Genomic DNA, 26,478 nt, shown 5'->3' on the forward strand with positions numbered 1-26,478 from the left:
TTGTAAGCAAAACATAGCAACACATATTTTAGTAGCTTAAGAAGAAATAAACGTTTTGATAAAAAGAAATGATGTGTGTGTCTCTCTCTCTCTCTCTGTGTGTCTGTTATGGTCAAAGGTGTACAGGCAGTTATTATTTTAGCCACAAAAATAGTGAAGTTTAAAACATTTAATAAGAATTCTGCTCAACTGATTAGGGAGAAGGTTGCCCTCTCCCATTGCTGTGATAAGAGCCCTTTCTTGTGCAATGCTAGTACATTTTTAGTCATCAATAAATATCATGTGACGCAAGCTTCATTCAAAGCACCCAGTCAAAAGGTAATACTAATGCATACAAATGTTAAGAGGATGTTTCTTTTTTCATTTGTGTGGGCTATACTGTATATGGGATAGCGACTTCACACACAAGTTACAATTGTACAAAAAGTGAATAAGTTGTTGAATAATTAAATCAAGGTAATACAGTACACTCAGATAAAACAGCTACATGTGAAGGACTTTGTCTAAAGATGTGTCAATAATGGGTCAGCATCCTTTTAAAACAAAGTCAACATGTCCTTTGACCACCACCCCACTGCCTCAAAAAGCTCAGGCTGAAGTAAAGGCGGTGACAGTAAAGGTAGAAGCCAGTGCTCCGAGGATGAGAACAGCCGTGGTTTTGGTGTTGCTGCTCTGCCAGTGCATCCCCTCCTCAAGTCAAGGTACAGTGGAATTCACAAAACTGCTACGCTCACTCTGCATGTTTGTGAAAACCTCTTTGTTTTCTTCAGAGTGCCGCCCGGAGCTTTTGGAGAATGTGGATTTCCCTGGAACAGACATTAAATTCGTCTACTCCCCAGATGTGAACCACTGTCAGCAGATGTGCACACAGCACCCCTCCTGTCTTTTCTTTACTTTTGTTCGTGCGGACTGGACCAGAGACAACAGGTAGGCCTAAGATACAAAAGGGCATCACCCTTTAAAGCAGAGGGCTACGTCAAGAGCTTTGTTCAGTGATACGTCACACGAGGGAAAGTTTGTAATAGATTTAATGTTACACTATGTAAATGTTGAGTATTAACCATATCATTTCACATATTCACATTTTAAATAAACCCATTTGTTGTAAATATGAAACAATCCAGCAGATGGAGGCATGACTCTACCCTTCAAATATGCAAATGAGCCTTGCATGGTAACGTTATTAAAAGCAAAATATTGTTTGCTACAGGAAGTGACCTCCCTCTCTCCTGGTGCAGCTGAATTGTTTGCCTTTTTCTGCGAGCTGTGTTTGTGATTTCTATTCCTCGTTGTTTTTCTGAATACTTTTGTAAGTCTTTACCGTGTTTTTTTGGAGGTTTTGGTGGATTTGTTTACTATGAGAGTCCAAAATGGTCAGGGACCCCATGCGGGTCAGGTTGACGAACAGTAGCAGCACAGCTCAGGACTGACCTGGACACTATTTTGTTGTACGCTTGTACAATGACAATAAAGCACTTACTTACTTACTTAAAAGTGATGAAAAGAGAAAACGTTAAGTGACAAGACTCCATTTTTCCTCACAATGTATTTGTGTCTAAACTAGGGCTGAACGATATGGACAAAATTTCATATCTCGATATCGATATGATATAACTATGGGATCAGTGAAAACCAAGCATTTTTTGGAAAAATAAAATCATCACAATACAGAAGAGTGCAGTTTTACTGATGAAAATCTATTTTGTTTATATCTTGCCTTTTTGATGTTAATATCTTGATATCGATACGATAACGATTCAGCCCGAGTCTAAACAATTATTATAACCATGTAAACAATTTCACTGTCCCCTCAAACAGACACTTCTACTGCTACCTGAAACGCACCGATTCTGGACAGCCCCGAGTCCAGACCCCTCTGCTCGGAGTGACATCTGGCTATTCTCTCAAACCCTGCCAAACAAACTCACGTAAAAACTGAAAACATGACCATTGTGACATTTTTATTTTCATGTTGTTATATTCAAAGTGTGTTGTTGCAGCCTCTTGCTTGGATCAGATCTACTCTAACATTGACTTTCCTGGGGCCGACTACCGATCTTTGTTCACCTCGGACTACGAGGAGTGTCAAAGAGCCTGCACACAGGACCCTGGCTGCCAGTTCTTCACTTGGGTCAACAGTCTCTTTTCACATACAAACATTAGGTATGTACAAGGACATGAGAAAGTGTCCATATATGAGCAGTTTTCTACATAAAGACATGGGTTTGTTGGTGTTTTAGGTACAAATGCCACCTGAAATTTAGCTGGACTGTTCCAGTGACACCTATCGTGGAAAAAAAGAATGGCGTAGTGTCTGGTTTTTCGCAAAATGTTCAGATAAGCACAAGCCAATTCAAAGGTATCAGTCAACTAATATACTGTATGTTAACTATGGATACTATAATGTTTATCTTCCACAGAATGCCCAAACAAATATTTTCCTGGTGTTGACATTGCCGGGAGTAATCTTTTGAACATGCCTGCTGCCTCTCCTGAACACTGCCAAATACTGTGTGCTTTCCACCCGTCCTGTACTTACTTCTCCTTTGAAAGGTTATTAGAATTCTAAATGATTTTACATTTGCAAGTCGTTAATCAAATGTCATGTATTGATATTCTTTTTATGTACTTAAAGCACCACTTGTTTTCTAAAAAACAATCCAAATGACATGACGGCAGCCGCTAAAGTAGGAGTGACATCTGGTTTGCCTTCACGCTTCTGTGAACAAGACACAAGTATGTATCACATGATGTAACACAACAAATGCTTTTGTCGAATGCTGTTAGATTTTGTATTGTAATTGCAAGTAGATTTACGATTTTTGTTTCAAATCATGATTTGATGGGAACTGCTAAAACTAATACTATATGTATTTCCTAATATGTATGTAAAGGTCTAGTACAGGGTTAGTGGGTTTATACATAAGAGGACCCGGAGGAGATAAATATGTTTTCCACTGGACATTACTGTATATTACTGGCTATTGTTGTAGCTGATACATTGACATAACATCCCCAATCTTCTTGTACAGACTGGCTCGATGTGGCTCATGATGGCTTAGATCTCCGAGGCTCTGACATGAGATTTGTTGTGCTGAACGACGCCGAGAGTTGTCGGAGAGCCTGTAATGATGACTCAAACTGCCAGTTTTATACTTACGTCAAAACGAACTTCTTCGATAGTGCATATCGGTAATGTCATCTAATTTTACACATGGAAAAGCCAGCCTGTCTAATTTCTACATATATTCTATCTGTTTTTGTTTTGTTTTGTTTTTTTCTAGGAAGCGTTGCTATCTGAAGCGTGCCATCATTATACCTACTCCTCCCAAAGTGACCAAACTGGCCAATGTGGTGTCCGGGTTTGCTTTGCGAAAATGTGGAATTGTATAAGACAAAACAGGGTGTTGACACTGATGTCTCTGCATGTTTAGTTGACATCATGACGTAGTTGTAACCAAATCACAGCATCCTGATAGTGGTCACAATAAAGTGTTAGTTGGCTTGGCAGTTGTGGATTGTTGATTTCTACAGTCGGGTGATAGTCCTATTTTTTCTATTACTGACTCATGGAAAATAAATCTTCTCTAAATAGTCTATTATTTCTCCTTCTTGAGACGACCAAAAATACAGCGCTTCTCGAAACACACCTTGAACTTTTGCACATTTTGTTATGTTTACAACCATAAACTTAAAGATTTTGTGCGTGTGTGTGTGCATGTGTGCGTGTGTGTGTGTGCGTGTGTGTGTGCATGTGTGCGTGTGTGTGTGTGCGTGTGTGTGTGCATGTGTGCGTGTGTGTGTGCATGTGTGCGGGCACTGTGCGTGTGTGTGTGCGTGTGTGTGTGCATGTGTGCGTGTGTGTGTGCATGTGTGCGTGTGTGTGTGCGTGTGTGTGTGTGTGTGTGCATGTGTGCGTGTGTGTGTGCATGTGTGCGGGCACTGTGCGTGTGTGTGTGTGTGCATGTGTGCGTGTGTGTGCGTGTGCGTGTGTGTGTGCATGTGTGCGTGTGTGTGTGCGTGTGTGTGTGCATGTGTGCGGGCACTCTACGTGCGTGTGTGCAGGTGCGCATGAGTGTGCGTCACTGTGCCAGTCAAAGACGTGCACGCAGTTATTATTTTAGCCACACAAATAGTTAAGTTAAACACATTTATTAAGAATTCTGCTCAACTCATTAGGGAGAAGGTTGGCCTCTCCCCATTGCTGTGATAAGAGCCCTTTATTGTGCAACACCAAAGGTTAATACTAATGCATACAAAGCAAACCTCCCTCTCTCCTGGTACAGCTTAATTTTTTATTTTTATTTTACCTTTAACTGAAAACTGCATTTGTGGTTTCTGAGTTCCACATTGTTTTTCTGGATGCTTTTGTACATCTTTGCTGTGTTTTTGTCGAGGTTTGATGGATTTGTCTATTTTGAGAATCCAAAATGGTCCTGAAGAAAGAAGCTTTTTAAAGGTAAACAAAATGCTAGCTTATCAGCTAAACCCATTTAAGACTTACACATTTCTTCTTCTGAGACACCGAAGAGGCACCAAGAGCCTCCACACCTGCAGCACAGTGGAGGCGCTACAGGTCCCTGTTGAAGAAGAGCAATTGAGGACTTTAAAGGGACTATAAGGAGTTTAAAAATGTTAAAATGATGTATTTTCCTCCCCCTACATGTTCCAGCCATGTCCTAATGTGTAGAATGAGCCCAGACCTGTTCACCACAACTGCCTCTAAAATCCTGTACGGTCACTCAAAAATGTGTCACTTCGGCCCGAATTGCCGTCATGCACGTTAATATAGAAGGTGCAGTTACACATATGGCCTGAGGTGGCAGTAGTGAGTATAAAATGGCGAACTTGCTTCCAGCCCCTTTAATGATTTTAATAATTTCAGACCAGTATCCGACTTACCATGTTTAAGAAAAATCTTAGAAAAACGTATATTTATCCAACTTAAAGATTTTATTGCTGTACGTAATGTCCTTGTGAAATTCCAGTCTGGCTTTAGGGTAAACCACAGCACCGAGACCGCCCTTTTAAAGATTTTAAATGACTTTAGATTAAATTATGACTCACAGAAGGTCACAGGGTTGGTTCTTCTGGATCTGAGCGCTGCCTTTGATACAGTCGACCACACTATTTTTTTTAACTCGTTTAAAGCACATCGGCCTCTCTAGTGCTGTCCACAAATGGTTTACTTCCTACCTCACAGACAGGACATGCATGGTAAGTGTGGATACCTGCTCCTCTAAGGTCCATAAAATTACATGTGGTGGTGTGCCCCAGGGTTCGATTTTAGGCCCAATGCTTTTTAACCTGTATATGCTCCCTCTTGGTGATGTCATCCTGATGACACCAGGCCAATGGATGCACTTTTTAACTGCATTTTAGATATCAAATTCTGGATGGCAGAAAACTTTCTCTAGCTTAACCAGGAGAAAACTGAAATGTTAATCATCTGCCCTGAGAGAGAAACTTTTACCCAAACTACAGTCACTGTCTATGAATCCTTCCTCACAGGTGAAAAACCTGGGTGGGATTTTTGACTCTGAATTTTATTCCACACATTAGGAATATCACAAAGATAGGTTTTTACCATCTAAAGAGCCAGAGTCTGCCCCATTCTCTCACGGGCCAACACGGAGACGCTAATGCATGCTTTTATCAGTCGTATCGACTACTGTAATGCCCTGCTTTCTGGTCTTCCCAAAATGAACAGAAAAGAAGGTTTACAACTTTTACAAAATTCAGCAGCTCGTGTGCTGACGAAGACCAGGATGCGGGACCACATTACACCGGTTTTAGAATCGCTGCATTGGCTCTCCGTGTGTTTCAGGATCAACTTTAAAGTTCTTTTTTTGTTTTTTAAATGTCTTAATGGCCTTGGTCCTTCTTATCTTTCAGAACTGCTTTCACCTTATGAACTTTCACGGCCCCTGTGCTCCTCCGGCAGGGGTCTCGTTATTTCTAAAGTCAACAAAAAGACTCATGGCGAGGCGTCTTTCCAATATTACGGCCCTCGCCTCTGGAACCACCTGAGGAGGAGCTCAGGGCTGCAGAGAACGTTCATGTTTTTAAGAGCAGGCTCAAGACCCACCTTTTTAGCTTAGCTTTTAACTAACAGCTATTTATTTAGACCTAATATATAATTATATATTTATTTCTAGCTTCATTAATTGCTATTACTTCAGGATTTTACACTCACTTATCAGTGTTTTTAGATGGTTTCTTATATTTTTAGGCTCTGTCTCCCCTGAAGGGGCCCTCTGGCTCAGGAGCAGTGATAGTCTGTGGCTCTGTGGGTGCTGTCCCGTGGATGGTATGGTGGAGGTGTTGTGTCTCTGCCTCGCCTTGGGATCTCCTGGGTCAGTGCCCTGTAGCTGTGTTGGACTGCTGCTCCCGGGTTTCCACACTTGTCCACCTGTACCCAGCCTTATATATCTAGTTATTTTATTCTGTCTGTCTGTCTGTCTGTCTGTCTGTCTGTCTGTCTGTCTGTCTGTCTGTCTGTCTGTCTGTGGAACGGAGGGAGCTACAGGAGGAAGAGGAAGAAGGAGGTGGGCAAGAAAAGATAAGATAGCTTTTATTGATCTCATAATGGAGAAATTTACTTGTTACATTCAGCTTTTAGAAACACTCTAAAAGCTGTGCAAATAGGCAGGAAATGTGAGGAAAGAAAAACAATTAAACAGTAAATAGTGGTATCTTATATACAATGACTATAAAGGACGGGGACAAAAAGTATAAATAGTAAATAATAAGTAAACAGACTATAACAAAAAATATTACAGTCAGTGTTAGCAGTGCAAGTTTACATCAAAGTGACACAGATAAGTGATGTAAATACACATTATTAGCAAGACACCACACTCTGTCACAGGGATAAACCATTTCAGAGGATCAGAGGAGACAGAGGGCAACCAGCCAGGTTTCTTCCGTGTGCTACAGTTTCTCCGACCTCCAAGGTCATGTGGGTCAGGCTGACACACAATGGCAGCGTGGCTCAGGACTGACACCTGAACACCATTTTGTTGTACGATTGTGCAATGACAATAAAGCACTAACTTAGTGAAAAAAATACAAATAAAATACAAATACAAATGTTAATAGGACATTTCTTTCTTTTTTCATCTTTATGGGCTATAGCTACATACATTCAAATTAAGATTCCAACACCAAGTATAATAAAAATTGGCATTTTTCACAGAAATGTTATTTTTTTTAATCTGTTCCATTTTATTTGACCTTTGTTTGTCTAGGATAAAAGTCACTGAGATTAAAAAATGTCTTTCAAGACTGTCCTGGCCACGATGTACGGGAACAACTTCACACACAAGTACAAAATGAACACAAATAATCCAACATTAAACAATTAAACCAAGATAATACAGCAAATAGCAGATAAAACAGCTACATGTGAAAGACTTTGTTTCAAGATGCGTCAAAAATGAGTCAGCATCGTTTTAAAACAGAGTAAACATGTCCTTTGACCACCACCCCACTGCCTCAAAAAGCTCAGGCTGAACTAAAGGCGGTGACAGTAAAGGTAGAAGCCAGTGCACCGAGGATGAGAACAGCCGTGGTTTTGGTGTTGCTGCTCTGCCAGTGCATCCCCTCCTCAAGTCAAGGTACAGTGGAATTCAAAAAACTGCTACGCTCACTCTGCATGTTTGTGAAAACCTCTTTGTTTTCTTCAGAGTGCCAAACGGAGCTTTTGGAGAATGTGGATTTCCCTGGAACAGACATTAAATTCGTCTACTCCCCAGATGTGAACCACTGTCAGCAAATGTGCACACAGCACCCCTCCTGTCTTTTCTTTACTTTTATTCGTGCGGACTGGACCAAAGACAACAGGTAGGCCTGAGATACAAAAGGGCATCGGGTCACCCTTAAAAGAAGAGGGCCATATGTAAAAGTTGGGTATTAACCATATCATTTCACATATTCACATTTTAAATAAACACATTAGTTGTAAATATGAAACAATCCAGCAGATGGAGGCATGACTCTACCCTTCAAATATGCAAATTAGCCTTATGCATGGTAATGTTATTACAAGCTAAATATTGTTTGCTACAATGGCAAATAAAAGTGATGACAAGAGAAAACGTTAAGTGATAAGACAACATTTTTCCTCACAATTCATTTGTGTATGAACAATTATAACCATGTAAACAATTTCACTGTCCCCTCAAACAGACACTTCTACTGCTACCTGAAACGCACCGATTCTGGACAGCCCCGAGTCCAGACCCCTCTGCTCGGAGTGACATCTGGCTATTCTCTCAAACCCTGCCAAACAAACTCACGTAAAAACTGAAAACATGATTATTGTGACATTCTTACTTTCATGTTGCTATATTCAAAGTGTGTTGTTGCAGCCTCTTGCTTTGATCAGATCTACTCTAACGTTGACTTTCCTGGGGCCGACTACCGATCTTTGTTCACCTCGGACTATGAGGAGTGTCAAAGAGCCTGCACACAGGACCCTGGCTGCCAGTTCTTCACTTGGGTCAACAGTCTCTTTTCACATACAAACATTAGGTATGTACAAGGACATGAGAAAGTGCCCATATATGAGCAGTTTTTTAAGACCTGGGTTTGTTGGTGTTTTAGGTACAAATGCCACTTGAAATTTAGCTGGACTGTTCCAGTGACACCTATCGTGGAAAAAAAGAATGGCGTAGTGTCTGGTTTTTCGCACAATGTTCAAATGAGCACAAGCCAAGCATTACTCAAAGGTATCAGTCAACTATTATACTGTATGTAAACTATGGATTGCGCCATTTCTTTAATGTTTATCTTACACAGAATGCCCAAACAATGATTTTCCTGGTGTTGATATTCCCGGGAGTAATCTTTTGAACATGCCTGCTGCCTCTCCTGAACACTGCCAAATACTGTGTGCTGCCCACCCATCCTGTACTTACTTCTCCTTTGAAAGGTTATTAGAATTCTAAATGTTTTTACTCTGCAAGACCCCATCGTTAATCAAATGTCATGTACTGATATTCTTTTTATGTACTTAAAGCACCACTTGTTTTCTAAAAAACAATCCAAATTATATGACGACAGCCGCTAAAAAAGGAGTGACATCTGGTTTGCCTTCACGCTTCTGTGAACAAGACACAGGTATGTATCACATGATGTAACACAACAAATGCTTTTGTCGAATGCTGTTAGATTTTGTATTGTAATTGCAAGTAGGTTTACGACTGCTAAAACTAATACAAAAGGCATTTCTGTAAAGGTCTACAACAGGGTTTGTGGGTTTATACATAAGAGGACCCAGAGGAGATAAATATGTTTTCCACTGGACATTACTGTATATTACTGGCTATTGTTGTAGCTGATACATTGACATAACATCCCCAATCTTCTTGTACAGACTGGCTCGATGAGGCTTATGATGGCTTAGATCTCCGAGGCTCTGACATGAGATTTGTTGTGCTGAATGACGCCGAGAGTTGTCAGAGAGCCTGTAATGATGACTCAAACTGCCAGTTTTATACTTACGTCAAAGTGAACTTCTTCGATCATGCATATCGGTAATGTCATCTAATTTTACACATGGAAAGCCAGCCTGTCTAATTTATAGATATATTCTATCTGTTTTTGATTTTTTGTTTTTCTAGGAGGCGTTGCTATCTGAAGCGTGCCATCGTCATACCTGCTCCTCCCAAAGTGACCAAACTGGCCAATGTGGTGTCCGGGTTTGCTTTGTGAACATGAAGAAATTGTATAAGACAAAACAGGGTGTTGACATTGATGTCGCTGCATGTTTAGTTGACATCATGACGTAGTTGTAACCAAATCACAGCATCCTGATAGTGGTCACAATAAAGTGTTAGTTGGGCAATTATTTTGTGGATTGTTGATTTCTACAGTAGGGTGATAGTCCTATTTTCACCATTTCTGACTCATGGAAAATAAATTCTCTAAATAGTCTATTATTTCTCTTTCTTGAGTCGACCAAAATTACAGTGCCTCTCGAAAGTACTGACACACCTTGAACTTTTGCACATTTTGTCATGTTTACAACCATAAACATAAAGATTTTATTTTGATTTTTTTTTTACTGAAGGTTCACACACAAGTAACAGACAACTGTGAAGTCAAAGCAAAATGATACATGAGTCTGTTATTTTTCAAAAGTAGAAAACCGAAAAGTCAGGCGTGCATAAGTATTCATACAGCATGAATTAATACTTTGTGGAAAACTGACATTTTAGCCCATTCTTCTTTACAAAACAACTCGAGCTCTTGGATTGAGGTCAGGAATATGTTTGTTTGTTTTTAAACCATTCCATTGTAGATTTAACTTTGTGTGTCTGACCAAAGCTCCTTCTTCCACGTGGTAGCTGTGTCCTCCATATGACTTCTAGCAAACTTCAAACGGGATTTCTTATGACCTCCTTTCAATAATGGCTTTCTTCTTCCACTCGTCCATGAAGGCCAGATTTGTGTTGAGTGTGACTTATATTTGTACAGATTCCCCCAGCTCAGCGGCAGGACTTCGCAGTTCCTCCAGAGTTATTATGGGGCACTTGGTTGCATTTCTTACCAGTGCTCTCCTTGTTCGGTCTGTTAGTTTAGGTGGACGGCCGTGTCTTGGTAAGTTTGCAGTGGTGCTATACTCTTTCCATTTCTGAATGATGGATTGAACAGTTGCTCCGGGAGATGTTCAAATATTGGAAAATCTTTGTATAACTTAACGCTTTAAACTTCTCCACAACTTTATCCCTGACCTCTCTGGTGCTTCTTGGTCTTCATGATGTTGTTTAGTGACCAACACACTCCGACCACAGCTCTGAGGCCCTCACAGAACACCTGTAATTATACTGAGAGTAGATTGCGCACAAGTGGCCTCTATTTAATGGTTAGGGCAAGATGTGAACATTCTGCAGTCATTAGGAATGTTATGAAGGTAATTTAATGCACTCAGAAAAATGCTGTATGAATACTTATGCACGCCCCACTTTTCACTTTTCTATTTTTTGAAAAATAACAGAATCATGTATCATTTTGCTTTCACTTCCCAGTTGTCTGTTACTTGTGTGTGAACTTTCAGTAAAAAATTCAAAATAAAGTCTTTATGTTTATTGTTGTGTTTAAGGTGTATTAGTACTGTCGAGAGGCACTGTATATAAACCCTTATTACATACAGTTCGACGATGCATATTCAGCCTGATGCCAGAGGACCATTAGTTGCTGATGAAGCGCTTTCAAGATGTGTTCTACAATACAGTATGTAAAAGCTGTTATGGCCTAGCAAGCATTTTCAAAACTGTGTACAGTATTTGTTTTGTAAAAGTTGCACAAATGATACAAGATTGTGAATTTAAGACGGTAAACGTATATATAAGTATAAGGTGTACGTGCAAAGTGTTCACCTTGTTAGTCGGAGGGGCTGGACCACTTGAGGTGAAAGAAAAATGCTGTGTCATTGTGACTGCCGGAGTGTTCCACTGTCAAACTACAGGCGAGTTAATGTGTACACAAGCTACATGAACACACAAGCACAGAAATGTACAGCAATCTTGGTATAAAGTATATTATATAAAGCTATTGTGTGATTTCTGAAAAATAAATAAACACATGCACACACACATGCACAAAATCTGTTAGACCAAGTAGTAGTTCTACAGGATCTACTTTCAAAAGGGGGATGGTCGTGAGGCTCCACCCCCAACTCGCTCTGTGCAAACGGACCCCCATAAAAGAGGCAGACGACCACACTTCCTCAACTTGAGACTTCTCTAACATTCCAAACCTCTGCCTCCGACTGAACACATTACCACCATGGCCAAGGACATGACACTCCTCTGGGGCTCCGGCTCACCCCCCTGCTGGAGGGTCATGATCGTTCTGGAGGAGAAAAACCTGCAGGGCTACAACAGCAAGCGATTGTATTTTGAGAAGGGGGAACACAAGGGACCAGAGGTGATGAAGATTAATCCAAGGGGCCAGGTCAGTTCATTTCCTGTTGTGCACATCAGGCAGTTACCACTACTTTTCTGCAGAAAGTCAAATGTGTTAAACATATTTGTGGTAATGTTTCTGTAGCTCCCTGCCTTCCAGCATGGGAATATCATAATAAACGAGTCTATTGGAATCTGTCAATACTTGGAGGTACGTTTGCAAAAGCTAACATTTTGATTCAACAATGACCTGCAGTTCACACAAGAAGCTGGTTGTCCTTGTAGCTTCTTCATGTGTCTTATGTCATGTAACAGGACCGATACAAGGGCCAAGGAACTAAGCTGGTGCCAGAGGACTGTGCAGAGAAAGCAATGATGATCCAGAGGATGCATGAAGGGAATTCTCTCATGATGAAAGCTGGTATGTTTCAACAGCAAACAGCGCTTTAGCTTGAACATAGAAAGCACAGATCACGTTACATTTGAGGCTGTCTCCAATCCGATTGTGATTACTTTATGATCTCACACTGTTACTACTTGAGCCTATTTGTGGGAAGAAAAATCAGCTCCAGGCATCAGTGTAGCTTTCATAACTACAGAGACTCACAGCCTTTCAATCTATCTCCCTCAAGGCAGCTCTCTCCCTTTCCCTCTCAGTGGTTCATGGGAAGCACTGCCTGGGAGGAACGCTTGCTTTGCTCCACAGGAGAAGCTACAACAACATTTGCATTTATCTAAGCCATGGCATAGTGCACAAAGTCAAATCCTGAGCAAAGTCCACAAGAATCACGTGATCGTGAGCTTCCCTTTGCAGCATATTTTCAATGGCTGAGAGTTGCCGATTTATTGTGGATCGTTTATCTAGTAACGCAGGAAATCAAAGTAGTTGGGAAGTGTGCAGTGGAAGAGATTGTTTTATCATCTCCAACAGTAACCCTCAGAATGGACAAGTAGTACAAGTATTCTTTTATGATTAAACAGTGAACTATATGTTTTTAATGAGATGTACTGTGTTGCATTTTTCAGTTGATGTTATCTACTACAACTTCAAAGTCCCAGAAGCTGAGAGACATGAGTCCGCGCTTCAAAGAAATAAAGAAGCGCTGACGGTTGAGGTCAAACTGTGGGAAGATTATCTCACAAAGGTAACCTTAATTGAATTCTTCAACCCAATGGAAAAGAGATGATACAATCCCTCACATACAAAAGCTGAGCAAACCCAACAGCAAGCATTCACTGCCATGAGAATGCACAACAACATTTACCCCACAGGTGTTGTTTATCTTTACTTTGCAGAGTAAAGGACAGTACTTGGTTGGGAAGGACTTTACATTGGCTGATGCGGTGATTTACCCCGTTATTGCTTATCTCTTCGCTAAGGAGTATGTATTCTTTGAATGGAGCTGTTTTTCTCCTGTGGCAGCACCAAGTAATCAACCTCTTTTCCGTAGGTTGTGTGAAAAGAAATACCCCAAACTCGCTGAGTACAACAAAAATCTGAAGACTCGTCCCAGCATTCAAAAGACCTGGCCTCCGGCCTGGTTTTCACCTCCAGGCCTGGTCGCACTCAATGAGATCTAACATTTTTGATCTGTTTACATTTTTGCACTAGACTGCTGTGGCATGAGGAAATATGCACTATCCTGTTCTTTGTAAGCAAAACATAACAAATAGCAACACATATTTTAGTAGCTTAATAAGAAATAAACGTTTTGATAAACCTTTTTTATGTGTCTCTCTCTCTGTGTGTGTCTGTTATGGTCAAAGGTGTACAGGCAGTTATTATTTTAGCCACAAATAGTTCAGTTTAAAAACATTTAATAAGAATTCTGCTCAACTCATTAGGGAGAAGGTTGCCCTCTCCCATTGCTGTGATAAGAGCCCTTTCTTGTGCAATGCTAGTAAATAAATATCATGTGATGCAAGCTTCATTGTAAGCAACTAGTCAAAAGGTAATACTAATGCATACAAATGTTAAGAGGATGTTTCTTTGTTCATCTTTGTGGGCTATACTGTACATGGGCTAACAACTTCACACAAGTTACATTTGTACAAAAATAATCCAACATTAAATAATTAAACCAAGATAATACACTCAGATAAAACAGCTAGGGTGAATATGGTTAAAGTGGGAAACTTTTTGAAAAGGTCAGTTTCCACCTCATTTTTTGTTTTGAATTAAATGCCAAAGTCTTTAATGTTATATATGTTTAAAAAGCTTTAGAGTCAAATGTTTAACACAGAAGCTATAATTTTGCCTCAAACACAGGTTGGTCCAATGATAGCTTTTTCGAGGTGCTATTGGTAAAGTGGGACTATTAACATGGTAATTTTTGTATTCAAAATCATTAATATTATTGTAGCAACTACTTTTATGAATATGTGAAGAGGTTATGAATAATAATAACCATTCTAATGGTTATTCTAACTGGTGTGTGAGACATATGACCATGATGGACATGTGTCTGATGTGCAGCCTGTGCTATTGGTGCAGAAGAAGTCAGACATATTACAGTGTGGAATATCTAACTGGGACCTTTGGTATAAACTACAAACAAGATTGACAGGACAATGGAAGAACAATACTGTAAAGTGCCTTCATCAGATTTACTTTTGTTTATAATGAGTGAGGAATAATATGAAGGACATGCCCAAAAAAACACATGTTAATCTGTGAACTCAGGCTGCCTTTGATTGGTGAAGTAGGAACAAACACATTTTAAAGATTTGAAAAGAAATATACTGTATATAGCCGATATTTTAAAAAAATCTACAATTAAAGAACATAGAAGCCTCAAAGAACAACTTAATGTTGAAATGTTGCTAAACAGTGATCAACAGTTCATAGTGAACAAGAGAAGAAAAATGTAGAAATGCAATCATCAGAAAACTTAATCAAAACAAGAAATATAGAGTTAAATTGATCTAATTTGAAGATGTGTGAATACAAGAAACACCAAATACCCAGGATTTTCCACAAAAATACATTGTCCCACTTTGCCAATATGAGGCTGTCCCACTTTACCAATAGCACATTGGTAAAGTGGGACAGTGATGAAATCTCTTATAAAAAATAAAAGTATAAAGAATGAACATGTGATTTTGAGATGTTTTGTTTGCTGATGCATTCCCTTATATAATTTACCAACAAAAATCTGCATGTCTGTTAGTTTTTAAAAGTTATAACCTTAAGATCATAAATCCCCAAATGCTATGTCATTGGACATACCGCTTTTTTACTACTTGGTGGTAGATTATGGTTTGCCACGCCATGTGAAGTGACGTTATATCCACAAAACCATTATTTTCTTATCCTGCATTCTATCCTACCCCACTTTACACATTGTCCCACTTTACCCATATTCACCCTATGTGAAAGACTTTGTTTCAAGATGTGTCAATAATGGGTCAGCATCCTTTTAAACCCCATCTAGCCCTGGAAAGCATCGCCGCATTTCTACCATTAAAGCCGGGGGCGTTATTGCGTAATTCTACCATAGCGTATACGTAAATTTTCGAGCATGTGGGTGTTTTGGTAGAAATGCGGCGATGCTTTTCGAACACCTTTCTACAGGTGTTCGATTGAACCTGTAAGGTTTCTCCTCCTCGTTGTTGTGTTTATATACAGTCTATGGTTTAGAGCAGGGGTGGCGCGGCTCTTGGCCAATCAGAGTGCGGCTCTTTGCATGACTGGATAATACAATGCTGCACATTTCCCATAAACTGTAAAACAGTCTTTACAAATCTTGACCAAAAATCCAACCATGCTCCTACAGATCCGGTTTCCATCTCTACACATGAATGAGAGCCCGTATCACCCTTGGTTTCGAGGCGGCGTGAAAAGGTGCCTGTGCAGCCTCACTCAAAGTAGGATGTAGGTTAAACAACAGGCAGGCAGATCGTGGCTCTGGGATCAGCTTCTGTGCTTTTCAGATTTCTGATCAGCCTACTCTTTATTTGATGAAATTTGGCCTCATATTCACAGAAAAAGATCAAAATTAGGAAATGGAAAAAAGCGGAGCTCCAACGAAGCATAAGATGCGAAGCGCGACATCGTGTATCGCGGAAATGCGCAGTCATTGACTTTTCTTTAACATGTGACAGTAACTGTAACAAATACAACTTAAAACAGAACCTCAGACGTCCTCCAGAGGCTCCTGATTAAAGTTTATGAACTTTGTGCAGCCTAGAGTGCCTTCTCTCTGCGCAGTCCAGTCAGGACCGAGCTGCAGGCACTGAGCGCACGGGCCAGGGGCGAATCAGAGGAGGGGGCTCAGTGGGCAGGGCCCCACATACAAACACACCCCAGCAGGAAAAAAAAAAAAAAAAATCTCGCAAATGGTCGGTGCCTTTGTGGCTCTTTACAGGATCAAAGTTGAAAATTTCAGCTCTTGGTCTCTGACTAGTTAGCCACCCCTGGTTTAGAGAGATCTGTTTGGAGCAGGCAATACTCTGACCTTCCATATAACCATTTTTTAATTTTTTATTTATAGCCTAATAATTATTTTACGTATTTCCCACATGTTTCCATACAAAACAATTAATTCAATTGTATGTTATAGAGTGGATATTGTTTTGGGTTTAGAGACATTTTTGAAGTAACTTCAAAAGACAAAGGCTATATACTTTATTTCACTTTGCTTTTACATATTTTGTTTTTGTGAAGGTGTATGTAAATAATTCCAATGTCTCAGGAAAACCACAAGTGTAAGCGCTCAAATACTTTTTGAATTTTGTTCCTATCTGCTACAGAGGCTGAGAAATCAATAATTTAGTAGGCGTTGACACAACTGCTGAACTTCCCGTAAAACTTCAGGTTTTCAGTTTTTTTTTTAGGTTTTCCTGGCATTTGCCTAGAAAAATGCCAGGAAACCCCCCCCCAAAAAAACGTTTTTAAGCGTAAATGGCCCCACTGCCTCAAAAAGCTCAGGCTGAAGTAAAGGCGGTGACAGTAAAGGTAGAAGCCAGTGCACCGAGGATGAGAACAGCCGTGGTTTTGGTGTTGCTGCTCTGCCAGTGCATCCCCTCCTCAAGTCAAGGTACAGTGGAATTCACAAAACTGCTACGCTCACTCTGCATGTTTGTGAAAACCTCTTTGTTTTCTTCAGAGTGCCAAACGGAGCTTTTGGAGAATGTGGATTTCCCTGGAACAGACATGAAATTCGTCTACTCCCCAGATGTGAACCACTGTCAGCAGATGTGCACACAGCACCCCTCCTGTCTTTTCTTTACTTTTATCCGTGTGGACTGGACCAAAGACAACAGGTAGGCCTGAGATACAAAAGGGCATCGGGTCACCCTTTAAAGAAGAGGGCCATATGTAAAAGTTGGGTATTAACCATATCATTTCAAATATTCACATTTTAAATAAACATAGTTGTTGTAAATATGAAACAATCCAGCAGATGGAGCCATGACTTTACCCTTCAAATATGCAAATTAGCCTTTGCATGGTAATGTATTAAAAGCAAAATATTGTTTGCTACAATGGCAAATAAAAGTGATGACAAGAGAAAACGTTAAGTGACAAGACTGAATATTTCCTCACAATTCATTTGTGTCTAAACTAGGGCTGAACGATATGGACAAAATTTCATATCTCGATATTTATGCCAGATCTCGATATCGATACAATACGATGTAACTATGGGATTGGTGAAAACCAGGCATTTTTAAAAACATCATAATACAAAAGAGTGCCGTTTTATTGAGTAAACTCTGTATGGTTCATATCTTGCTTTTTTTATATTAATATCTTGAATGTTCATATCTCAATATCGATACGATAAAATTTCAGCCCGAGTCTAAACAATTGTTATTACCATGTAAACAATTTGACTCTCCCCCTCTCAAACAGACACTTTTACTGCTACCTGAAACGCACCGATTCTGGACAGCCCCGAGTCCAGACCCCTCTGCTCGGAGTGACATCTGGCTATTCTCTCAAACCCTGCCAAACAAACTCACGTAAAAACTGAAAACATGATCATTGTGACATTTTTATTTTCATGTTGTTATATTCAAAGTGTGTTGTTGCAGCCTCTTGCTTTGATCAGATCTACTCTAACATTGACTTTCCTGGGGCCGACTACCAATCTTTGTTCACCTCGGACTATGAGGAGTGTCAAAGAGCCTGCACACAGGACCCTGGCTGCCAGTTCTTCACTTGGGTCAACAGTCTCTTTTCAGATGCAAGGATTAGGTACAAGGACATGAGAAAGTGCCCATATATGAGCAGTTTTCTACATAAAGACATGGGTTTGTTGGTGTTTTAGGTACAAATGCCACCTGAAATTTAGCTGGACTTTTCCAGTGACACCTATAGTGAGAAAGAAGAATAACGTAGTGACTGGTTTTTCGGAAAATGTTCAGATAAGCACAAGCCAACATTTACTCAAAGGTATCAGTCAACTATTATACTGTATGTTAACTATGGATTGCGCCATTTCTTTAATGTTTATCTTCCACAGAATGCCCAAACAAATATTTTCCTGGTGTTGACATTCCCGGGAGTAATCTTTTGAACATGCCTGCTGCCTCTCCTGAACACTGCCAAATACTGTGTGCTTTCCACCCATCCTGTACTTACTTCTCCTTTGAAAGGTTATTAGAATTCTAAATGTTTTTACTCTGCAAGACCCCGTCGTTAATCAAATGTCATGTACTGATATTCTTTTTATGTACTTAAAGCACCACTTGTTTTCTAAAAAACAATCCAAATTATATGACGACAGCCGCTAAAGTAGGAGTGACATCTGGTTTGCCTTCACGCTTCTGTGAACAAGACACAGGTATGTATCACATGATGTAACACAACAAATGCTTTTGTTGGATGCTGTTAGATTTCAAATTGTAATTGCAAGTAGATTTACGATTTTTGTTTCAAATCATGATTTGATTTGAACTGCTAAAACTAATACAATACTGTTTATATTTTCTAATACTGTATGTATGTAAAGGTCTACTACAGGGTTAGTGGGTTTATATATAAGAGCACCCGGAGCAGATAGAATATGTTTTCCACTGGACATTACTGTATAGTATCTACACATTTGCACTCCATTTCTAACTTTGATGGTAATGTTGTTGGTCTTACTAAATGCAGGCTATTATTGTAGCTGATACATTGACTTAACCTTCCCAATCTTTTTGTACAGACTGGCTCAGTGTGGCTCATGATGGCTTAGATTTCGAATACTCTGATATAAGATTTGTTGTGCTGGATGACGCCGAGAGTTGTCGGAGAGCCTGTAATGATGACTCAAACTGCCAGTTTTATACTTACGTCAAAGCGAACTCCATCACTAGTGTATATCGGTAATGTCATCTAATTTTACACTTTATAAAAAAAACACTCTCTATCATTTCTACATATATTTTATCAGCTTTATTTTTCTAGGCGGCGTTGCTATCTGAAGCGTGCCATCATCATACCTGCTCCTCCCAAAGTGACCAAACTGGCCAATGTGGTGTCCGGGTTTGCTTTGCAAAAATGTGGAATTGTATAAGACAAAACAGGTTATTGACACTGATGTCTCTGCATGTTTAGTTGACATCATGACGTAGTAATAACCACATCACAGCATCCTGATAGTGGTGACATTAAGACTTAAGCGTTTGTAGGCCAATTATTTTGTTGTGGATTGTTGATTTCTATAGTATGGTGATATGTTTTCCATTTCTGACTCTTCTGAATCTTCTCTAAATGCGCAATTATTTCTCCTTTGTATGTTGTAACCAAATATATAAAAGATTTTTAAGGTTTCAACATTAATATATGAAATTGTACTTTCATTTTTGTCCTTTGCTTCCAAACATGCTACTCCACACACATGCTGTTAATCTAATTATAACACGAGTCATTCCACACTGCTGCCAGCAGAGGGCGATGGGCTTCATTCTCTCATCCCTCTCCGTCCCTCCCCGTGGGAACCCCAGCGCAGTGTGAGTGTGACTGTCCCCCCTGGAAGCTGCGGCGCTGATTGTGGGCCTCAGTCAGGGGGCCAGAATAGTGCCATCCAGCCCGTGTGTGCAAACAGCATGCCAAACATTCCACCACCGTACCGCCGCTCCGACCGCGGGCCCGCCTCGCACGAGAGCCACGCTGCCACCGCGGTCCAGTCCTGACGCCAGCCCTGCGCCTCACATCACACACACAGAGCTCATGGTGCATGCACACTCATACAAACAATATGCACTTAGCAGAACACACACATTTGGGCACCACAGGCCACAGACATTGCATCCTGGTGGAGATCAAAGCACGCAGCAGCAATAAACATACAGGCTTCATTTCAGCGTTTTCATCCCAGAGGAGACGCTCTGGCCATGCACAGCACAATTATGCCCAGCCAGTTGAGCCTGTTGCAACTGTCATTCATCATACTGGCAAGGGCAGAAAGATCTTTGGAAAATGAACTTGAATAGCAAGCCCTCCTCCTCCTTTTTCTGTGTGAAAGGAATAGGTCACCTTTACTGAGATACGTTCCTAGAAGAGCTGATACGTACCTGTCTGTTTTTTTTTTACGTGCGCTCAGTCACGCAAAAATATCAAAAATGTAGTTAGCATTTAGCCTCTCCTCCTCTCTTCTATGGTCGCTTCTAACTTCACCCCGTTTGGGGACCATAGAGGAGAGGCCGAGAGGCTAAATGCTAACAACACATTTGGTGTTTTTGACTGAGCGCACGCATAAAGACCAGACAGGTACGTATGAACTCGTCTAAGCTTAGGTAAGAGCATATCACAGTATGGAAAAACAGTGCCCTATTCCTTTAGATTTTATCTATTGGTTGCTTATGAACAGGGAAAATGGTCCAAATTACTAAAATTCATGTGTAGTGTATTGTGTAGTCGTGTGTGGGGTAGAGTAGAACTGATCAATTTTTCAGATACAGCTGCTTGATTTTGACATCATTACTATCTACAGTTCACTCAAGGCCATTTCTGTACAGGTGCAGCATTTGAGGTGTTATTTGCCAAACTAAAGTGAAGTACATCACCTATGGAGATGCCACACAGAATATTTGGCTAAATGAAAATATGTATAACTAGGCCTACATATATTTCTGGGGCCCTTTAATAAATGTGAGGTTCTGTGGACTCAGTCTTCTTATGTGGGTACTAGATTTCTTTAGATATTCCTGTTATTATGATAAAAGCCCAAACTCTTTCTGTTGAGTCAAATTAGTTTTGTCTTAGACTATTGTAGAAAAAAGTCCTTTGTGCACTGTGCTCCTTTATACAAAGCATTTTACTGATTGTGAACTAGCTGTTTACAGTAGATTGTTGTGACAGTATTGCTCCTAAAGACACTTGTGAATTGTGCTTCTCAACTCATTCCTGAACTGGGTTGTTAGAAATGGCCTACACGAAAGTAAATTTGGACCATAGTTAAAAACGCATGTGCTCACTCTTTCTTTATAGACAAAACATAATAATAAATACAAATCAGACACAGGGCCTTTTAAGACTGATATTTAAATTGTTTGAATGATTATTATTATTATTATATGAATGTCTGTGTCAAAAAGGGGGAATGAGTAGAATTGACCACGAACCTACACTTTTACGAATGCTCAAAAAGCAGCACAACTATGATTGACATAATGACAGCTACACAATAAAATAGAAAGCATTATAAGTCTGAAGACGTCCTGAACCCACTATAGCCCATGTCCTTTTGATCCTGTTATTAAACATCTATACAGAAACAGTCTCTAAAACCACAGCGCTTCAGATCTCTCCTTTTGTTTCCTCCCTCTGACTTTTCTATTGTTAAAGAAGACAGTGGCCCAGACGAAAACGGGCCAGGGAGATATCCGCTGGCGTACCGCAAGATTGGAGAGGGGGAAGAATGGCAGAGAGACAGGCGAGATACATGGGCTGATACGAGGCCGAACTTGATTACAGGGACCGGGCCAATTAGAGGGCACCGAGATGGGTCTGTTTGCGTCGCCGCGGCATCCCAAAAACATCAGCAGCTCCCACCATGTTTACCCTCTGTCACCGCACGACCGCATCCACCACCACCCCCCCACCGCCCCGCCGCCCCGCCGCCCCGCCGTCACCAAGACACTTCAGACACTCTGGGGGGATACAAGTGGGAAGAAATACCACAGGCCTCTCAAACTCTTCCTTTTTTTGTTTGCCATTTCTATTGAGAAGAGAATGAACTTACATGTGCAGCCTTCAGATCATACAGTCAATAAGGGAAGGCACTCTTTGACAGCAATATGAAAGCAGATGTTTAAGTGATTCGAGATAAGTCATTGCTGAATGGGGAAAAAGTGCATATGACCGGTCAAACTGTACTCATTTCATCAGGACATATTTCACACACCTCCATGTTGGAACCTGTTGGAACTGGGCACATAATTTGACGTAAGAAGAGGTAAACACTTTGTAACTTTCACCGTGTAACCGTACTGTACATAAAGGCCATGAGCTAGTCCCACCGACAGTAAGTAAGAGGGCTTTTCAAAAAAGCATGAAAACCTGTCACATGCACTTTAATGTTGATATGGCTTTGGCAAACAATGACATCATTGTTCAAAATAATAATAATACATTCTTTTTACAATTCTTCGCATTCCCATAGTTGTAACATGGCTTTTGAGAGCTGGAATGCGTGAACAAGTCAGTCCTATACAATCCAAAAAGGTTCAATTATTGCAAATTTCATATTCCTAAAATTAACACATTTCTACTGCAATTTATTGAATGTATGCAATGAATTACTGCGCAATGGTTATTAGTTTCCGCTGCAGAACTGTAAATCCCTTTCAGTGTGTGCCATTAACTGCACAGACTTTATTGTGCTATGGCAGCTCTTAATATTCTATATCTGCATTGTATTTGCTCAAATTTGACGTTATGGCAAGTGACACGCAAGCCCAGAGCATGGTTTGTCCGATTCCAGCATACAAATTAATATCCTATGTTCATGTTTACTGCAAACAAAGAAAAAATGTCTTCAGATAAAAGCAATGGTAGCCGTCAGAACGCTCCAATCTCAGTCCCCCATCCTTGGGTCGACTTGCTTGACACACTCAAGCCCCTGCGCTGTGCTGTGGGTGACCCCAGAGGTGCAAAGGGTCTAAAAGAAGCTTGTGTGGGTGACGAGGAGGATGTTGTGGAGGCGGATGAAGACGTGGTGGGGGACATTGGGCGGAGTGAGACATTTGAGACACTGTGCAGGGGCGGTTGTGTTCCTCTTTGGCCTTGTGGCGGGGGCACGCTGAGGGAGGACATCCGGTGGATAGGCGTGGTCAGGGCAGCGGGGGCAATACGAGGAGGAGGAGGAGGGTTGAGACGTAACGACGCAGGTGTAGGGTACGCCCCGAGAAGAGCCAGGTCCCGCCGGTGGAACGGAGGAGAGGGCGAGGCCGGGGAGGCGGGAGACAGAGCGGGGAACGTGTGCCACGGCCAGGGGGGGAACGGAACGGCAGAGGCTGGGGCGGGCTGGAGCAGCACGGGGTCTAACTCACTGGCGCAGTGGGAGAGGTGGGACACGAGGCGAGCGCCGATAGGGTCTACGGCCTCCCCCTCCAGCGAGCTGAGGTACCGCACCACCTCTCCCACGCACTCCCTGAAGCCCAGGGTTCTGTAGTCCACAGCCAGCGCTCGAGCGTCAAAGTAACCTGATGGAACAATGTGGTCGATGCTGTATGAGTTCACATTCATGTTATAGCAGTGAAATCACACGTACAGTAGAGTAGACATGATGTAAATGTCCATTAAAGACATTGAATTAAATGTATTTCATGTTCTCTTTTTATAAAATGTTGGGGGAAACATATTTTTTGCAGCACCAAATCAAGTTGAACTGGTGAATAAGATCTGCAGGAGCATTTTGTTAATGTTGTCATAGCGAGGAAATCTGACTGATCTGCACTTTTGCTCAGTGGCATTATTACTAGTTTATATTTTGCCAAAAGTAACTCAAAAGTAACTCAAAGTAGTGTAACGACATTTTTGAAACAGTAATATGTAATACAAACATTTAACATTTTTAAGCTGTAATCACTAATAGGCTATAGAATATAGAATATATTACAATTGTTAAGTCACTTGCCCAACACTGATGCTAAAGCGTTACAGGGTCACTGTCACTGTAATGCTAACAAAAACTAGCCTGCAGGCTCAATCAATAAAAATGCTTTAAAATAACACGGGCAGTCTTGTTTTTTTTTTTTTTTTTTTTCACACACCACTGCATATTCAATGCAAGGAGGACAAAACATATTTAATTTCAATACCAGTAAAAACAGAAATCTGGGCAACAAGTAAATAAATAAATAACCTTTTCCTCCCATGGCGTGAAGCAGTTTGAGGTGGTCCACTGTCATCTGCAAAATCTCAGCTTTCTCCAGTTTAGAAGAACCCTACGGAAAGAGACAATTTTGTAAAACACATTAACTCCACCTTGAACTTGAAACACTTTTAATTTTTTTTAATTTTTTTTACCTGCTTCTCAAACGCACTCGGCACCAGCCTCCTGAGCTCCGACAGGCTGTGGTTGATCCTGTCCCTTCTCCTCTTTTCAATGATCTGCCGTCATGTTTATGCCTGGTTAGTAACGACACAAACACAAAAAGCAAAATGACACGAAACACGAATTCACTCACCCCTCTGCGCTTCTTTCGGGCCAGGATCTGTGAGGCGCTGCCGGGGGACATGGACCCTGTGACCGCACTTTTACAAAAGACACAAACAGACACAAGATGACTTTGAGTCTCCCTCCATATTGTTGTTATTATCGCTAATACGACACAGCACTGAAGGGATGGCACGTAAGGAGCTTTAATCTAGTTTATTATTTGGGCATAGAAGGCCACAGGAATACCCATGAGGAAAACGGAGGACGCCTTCTTTAGGGCTTAATGCATTTCTGGACATCAGTGAAATAACATGTTGTTTCTCTTTGGGAGCTATAAGAAGACTCGGAGACAGATGATTACACAGCCCAAAGGCGATGATTTTCAAGCATATAGTCACTCGTCGTGGCCTGCGTAAGTTTGGCAAAGCTCCTCTCTCTCTCTCCTTCCCTCTCCACGCAGTTCACACACATTGCACTTCTATTAGATTCCAAAGTGAAGGCTGCCAGTATTCGGGGTGTGTTTTTGTTTAGTTCTCATGTTTGATGGGGCCTGATCTTCAAACGGTCAGGCTGGATGTTCGCATGTCATCTCGCAAATTTGATTTATCCAAATTCAGACTTTGGTGCCGCTGGCTCCCCACTCACAAGTGATGTAACCAATACGGCTGTCAATGTGTTCCCAATGCACTGCAAACACTTCTTTATGGGGTTTGTTTAAATATCCCTGTGTTTAAATTACTTTTAAGTTTTAGTTTTTTGCTTTTGACTGGAGTTTGTGCTGACATTTTTCCTGAACTGGGGGAAACCTTCACTCATATTTGCACGGGTGTAAATGATCATTCACACATCTAGTTAAAACATACAGTTCAATTCAGTTTGGGTTAAAATGCATGGAAAAGTCACACATTCCTGATGCTTTTCTCCACCAATAACAATATTTTTTTTTACCGACAGCTCAAAAAGAATACATTTTACATTATCCTTGTCAATTTGTTTATTCCTTCCTTTTTCTTTTTTAAGTTGTTTGTGAATTATGAAGTGTAATTCAGTTGTCATAGTGATATCTGGTCAAATGATCTTTTAAAATAACACAATTGAACAACAAAGGATTCACATCACTATCTTTTACTTTAATATTTCATACGCAAATGGTGTATGAATAAAGATTAGAAATAACATAAAGGAGAAGTATATGCCAAGTCCCCAAAACGCCTTTTTATATCCCATAACTTGTCTTTTTCTCGTTCTATTCTGACACCATTCAAACTAAGATATGCACTAACATTACAGATTGTTATTTAGCCATTCTCTCAGCAGTGCCTTGTTCCTCAGTGTCAGGTCCTCACCAGAAGCCGTCTTCTTGTCCCACGTCAATGAACTCGTCCGTGTCCGAGTCGGGGGAGCTGTAGTCGTGAGGTCTCTTCATTTTCGAAATCTCTAGAAAGACCCTTGCTCTCTTAGCTCCTCCTGGGATGTCCCTCACGAAAAGCCCAAACTGTCCCAAGTTTCCTCGTCAGTAGCCTGTATGTTCTCCGCAGCCTTTGCCCCTTTCTGAGTCTGAGTCAGCTGTGAACGACCCCCAGGGGCCCATGACAACTACACTAAAACTAACAAGATGCTACGTTTTTTTTTACTCCAGCGTCCAATTGGCGTCCAATCACGTTCCCCCGTCTCTGATGTTTCTCCCCCCCCGCTCTCTCTCTCTTTCTCTCTCCCCCGTCACAGTCGTCCAATGACAAAATAGCACTTTGACAGTTGGGGCAGGGTTGCCAGATCACCCCCCCCTTCTCCTCTCCTCCTCCCTTTGCCCAGCTCCCTCCTCTCTATCTCGCACTTCCCTCTTCTCTTTGCACAGTCATCCTCAGTCAATTAAGGCACAGCGCTGGTCTTTCCATCCGCCGTCCACGGCTTTTTCTGGCTCCTTTAATTATTCTTTGCTGTGGAACAATTGCGGTGATGTGAGGAGT

At 40.9% G+C, this 26,478-nt stretch overlaps 6 protein-coding genes across 6 annotated transcripts in view; 4 read left to right on the top strand and 2 right to left on the bottom strand.

Annotated features, from left to right (window-relative positions):
- yars1 (tyrosyl-tRNA synthetase 1) overlaps positions 1-26,478 on the bottom strand; it is a 203,923-nt gene that overhangs the window by 136,458 nt on the left and 40,987 nt on the right. The window lies entirely within an intron of this gene.
- LOC306973797 (coagulation factor XI-like) lies at positions 561-3,533 on the top strand. Its single transcript, XM_079570791.1, has 9 exons — positions 561-701; positions 771-927; positions 1,819-1,928; positions 2,001-2,163; positions 2,241-2,365; positions 2,421-2,553; positions 2,636-2,736; positions 3,033-3,192; positions 3,285-3,533. Exons 1-9 carry the CDS (start codon positions 641-643, stop codon positions 3,391-3,393), a joined length of 1,119 nt encoding a protein of 372 aa, XP_079426917.1. The 5' UTR covers positions 561-640; the 3' UTR covers positions 3,394-3,533.
- Positions 7,446-9,738, top strand: LOC306974342 (coagulation factor XI-like). Its single transcript, XM_079571534.1, has 9 exons — positions 7,446-7,619; positions 7,689-7,845; positions 8,191-8,300; positions 8,373-8,535; positions 8,608-8,732; positions 8,803-8,935; positions 9,023-9,123; positions 9,380-9,539; positions 9,627-9,738. The coding sequence occupies exons 1-9, from the start codon at positions 7,559-7,561 to the stop codon at positions 9,715-9,717; spliced, it is 1,101 nt and encodes a 366-aa protein (XP_079427660.1). The 5' UTR covers positions 7,446-7,558; the 3' UTR covers positions 9,718-9,738.
- LOC306974058 (glutathione S-transferase A-like) lies at positions 11,693-13,549 on the top strand. Its single transcript, XM_079571170.1, has 6 exons — positions 11,693-11,961; positions 12,058-12,123; positions 12,228-12,333; positions 12,939-13,057; positions 13,209-13,294; positions 13,364-13,549. Exons 1-6 carry the CDS (start codon positions 11,794-11,796, stop codon positions 13,491-13,493), a joined length of 675 nt encoding a protein of 224 aa, XP_079427296.1. The 5' UTR covers positions 11,693-11,793; the 3' UTR covers positions 13,494-13,549.
- On the top strand, positions 16,816-19,499 carry LOC306973456 (coagulation factor XI-like; the record flags this gene model as incomplete). The annotated part of the gene is made up of 9 exons (XM_079570379.1): positions 16,816-16,951; positions 17,021-17,177; positions 17,770-17,879; positions 17,952-18,114; positions 18,188-18,312; positions 18,383-18,515; positions 18,603-18,703; positions 19,070-19,229; positions 19,312-19,499. The coding sequence occupies 9 exons, from the start codon at positions 16,816-16,818 to the stop codon at positions 19,418-19,420; spliced, it is 1,194 nt and encodes a 397-aa protein (XP_079426505.1). The 3' UTR covers positions 19,421-19,499.
- On the bottom strand, positions 22,327-26,181 carry heyl (hes related family bHLH transcription factor with YRPW motif like). Its single transcript, XM_079571505.1, has 5 exons — positions 25,858-26,181; positions 24,540-24,606; positions 24,379-24,462; positions 24,215-24,296; positions 22,327-23,552 (listed from the first exon to the last, which is right to left on the bottom strand). Exons 1-5 carry the CDS (start codon positions 25,935-25,937, stop codon positions 22,909-22,911), a joined length of 957 nt encoding a protein of 318 aa, XP_079427631.1. The 5' UTR covers positions 25,938-26,181; the 3' UTR covers positions 22,327-22,908.

The sequence above is a fragment of the Gobius niger genome (genome assembly GCF_951799975.1).
Source record: "Gobius niger genome assembly, chromosome: 14".
NCBI lineage: Eukaryota > Metazoa > Chordata > Actinopteri > Gobiiformes > Gobiidae > Gobius > Gobius niger.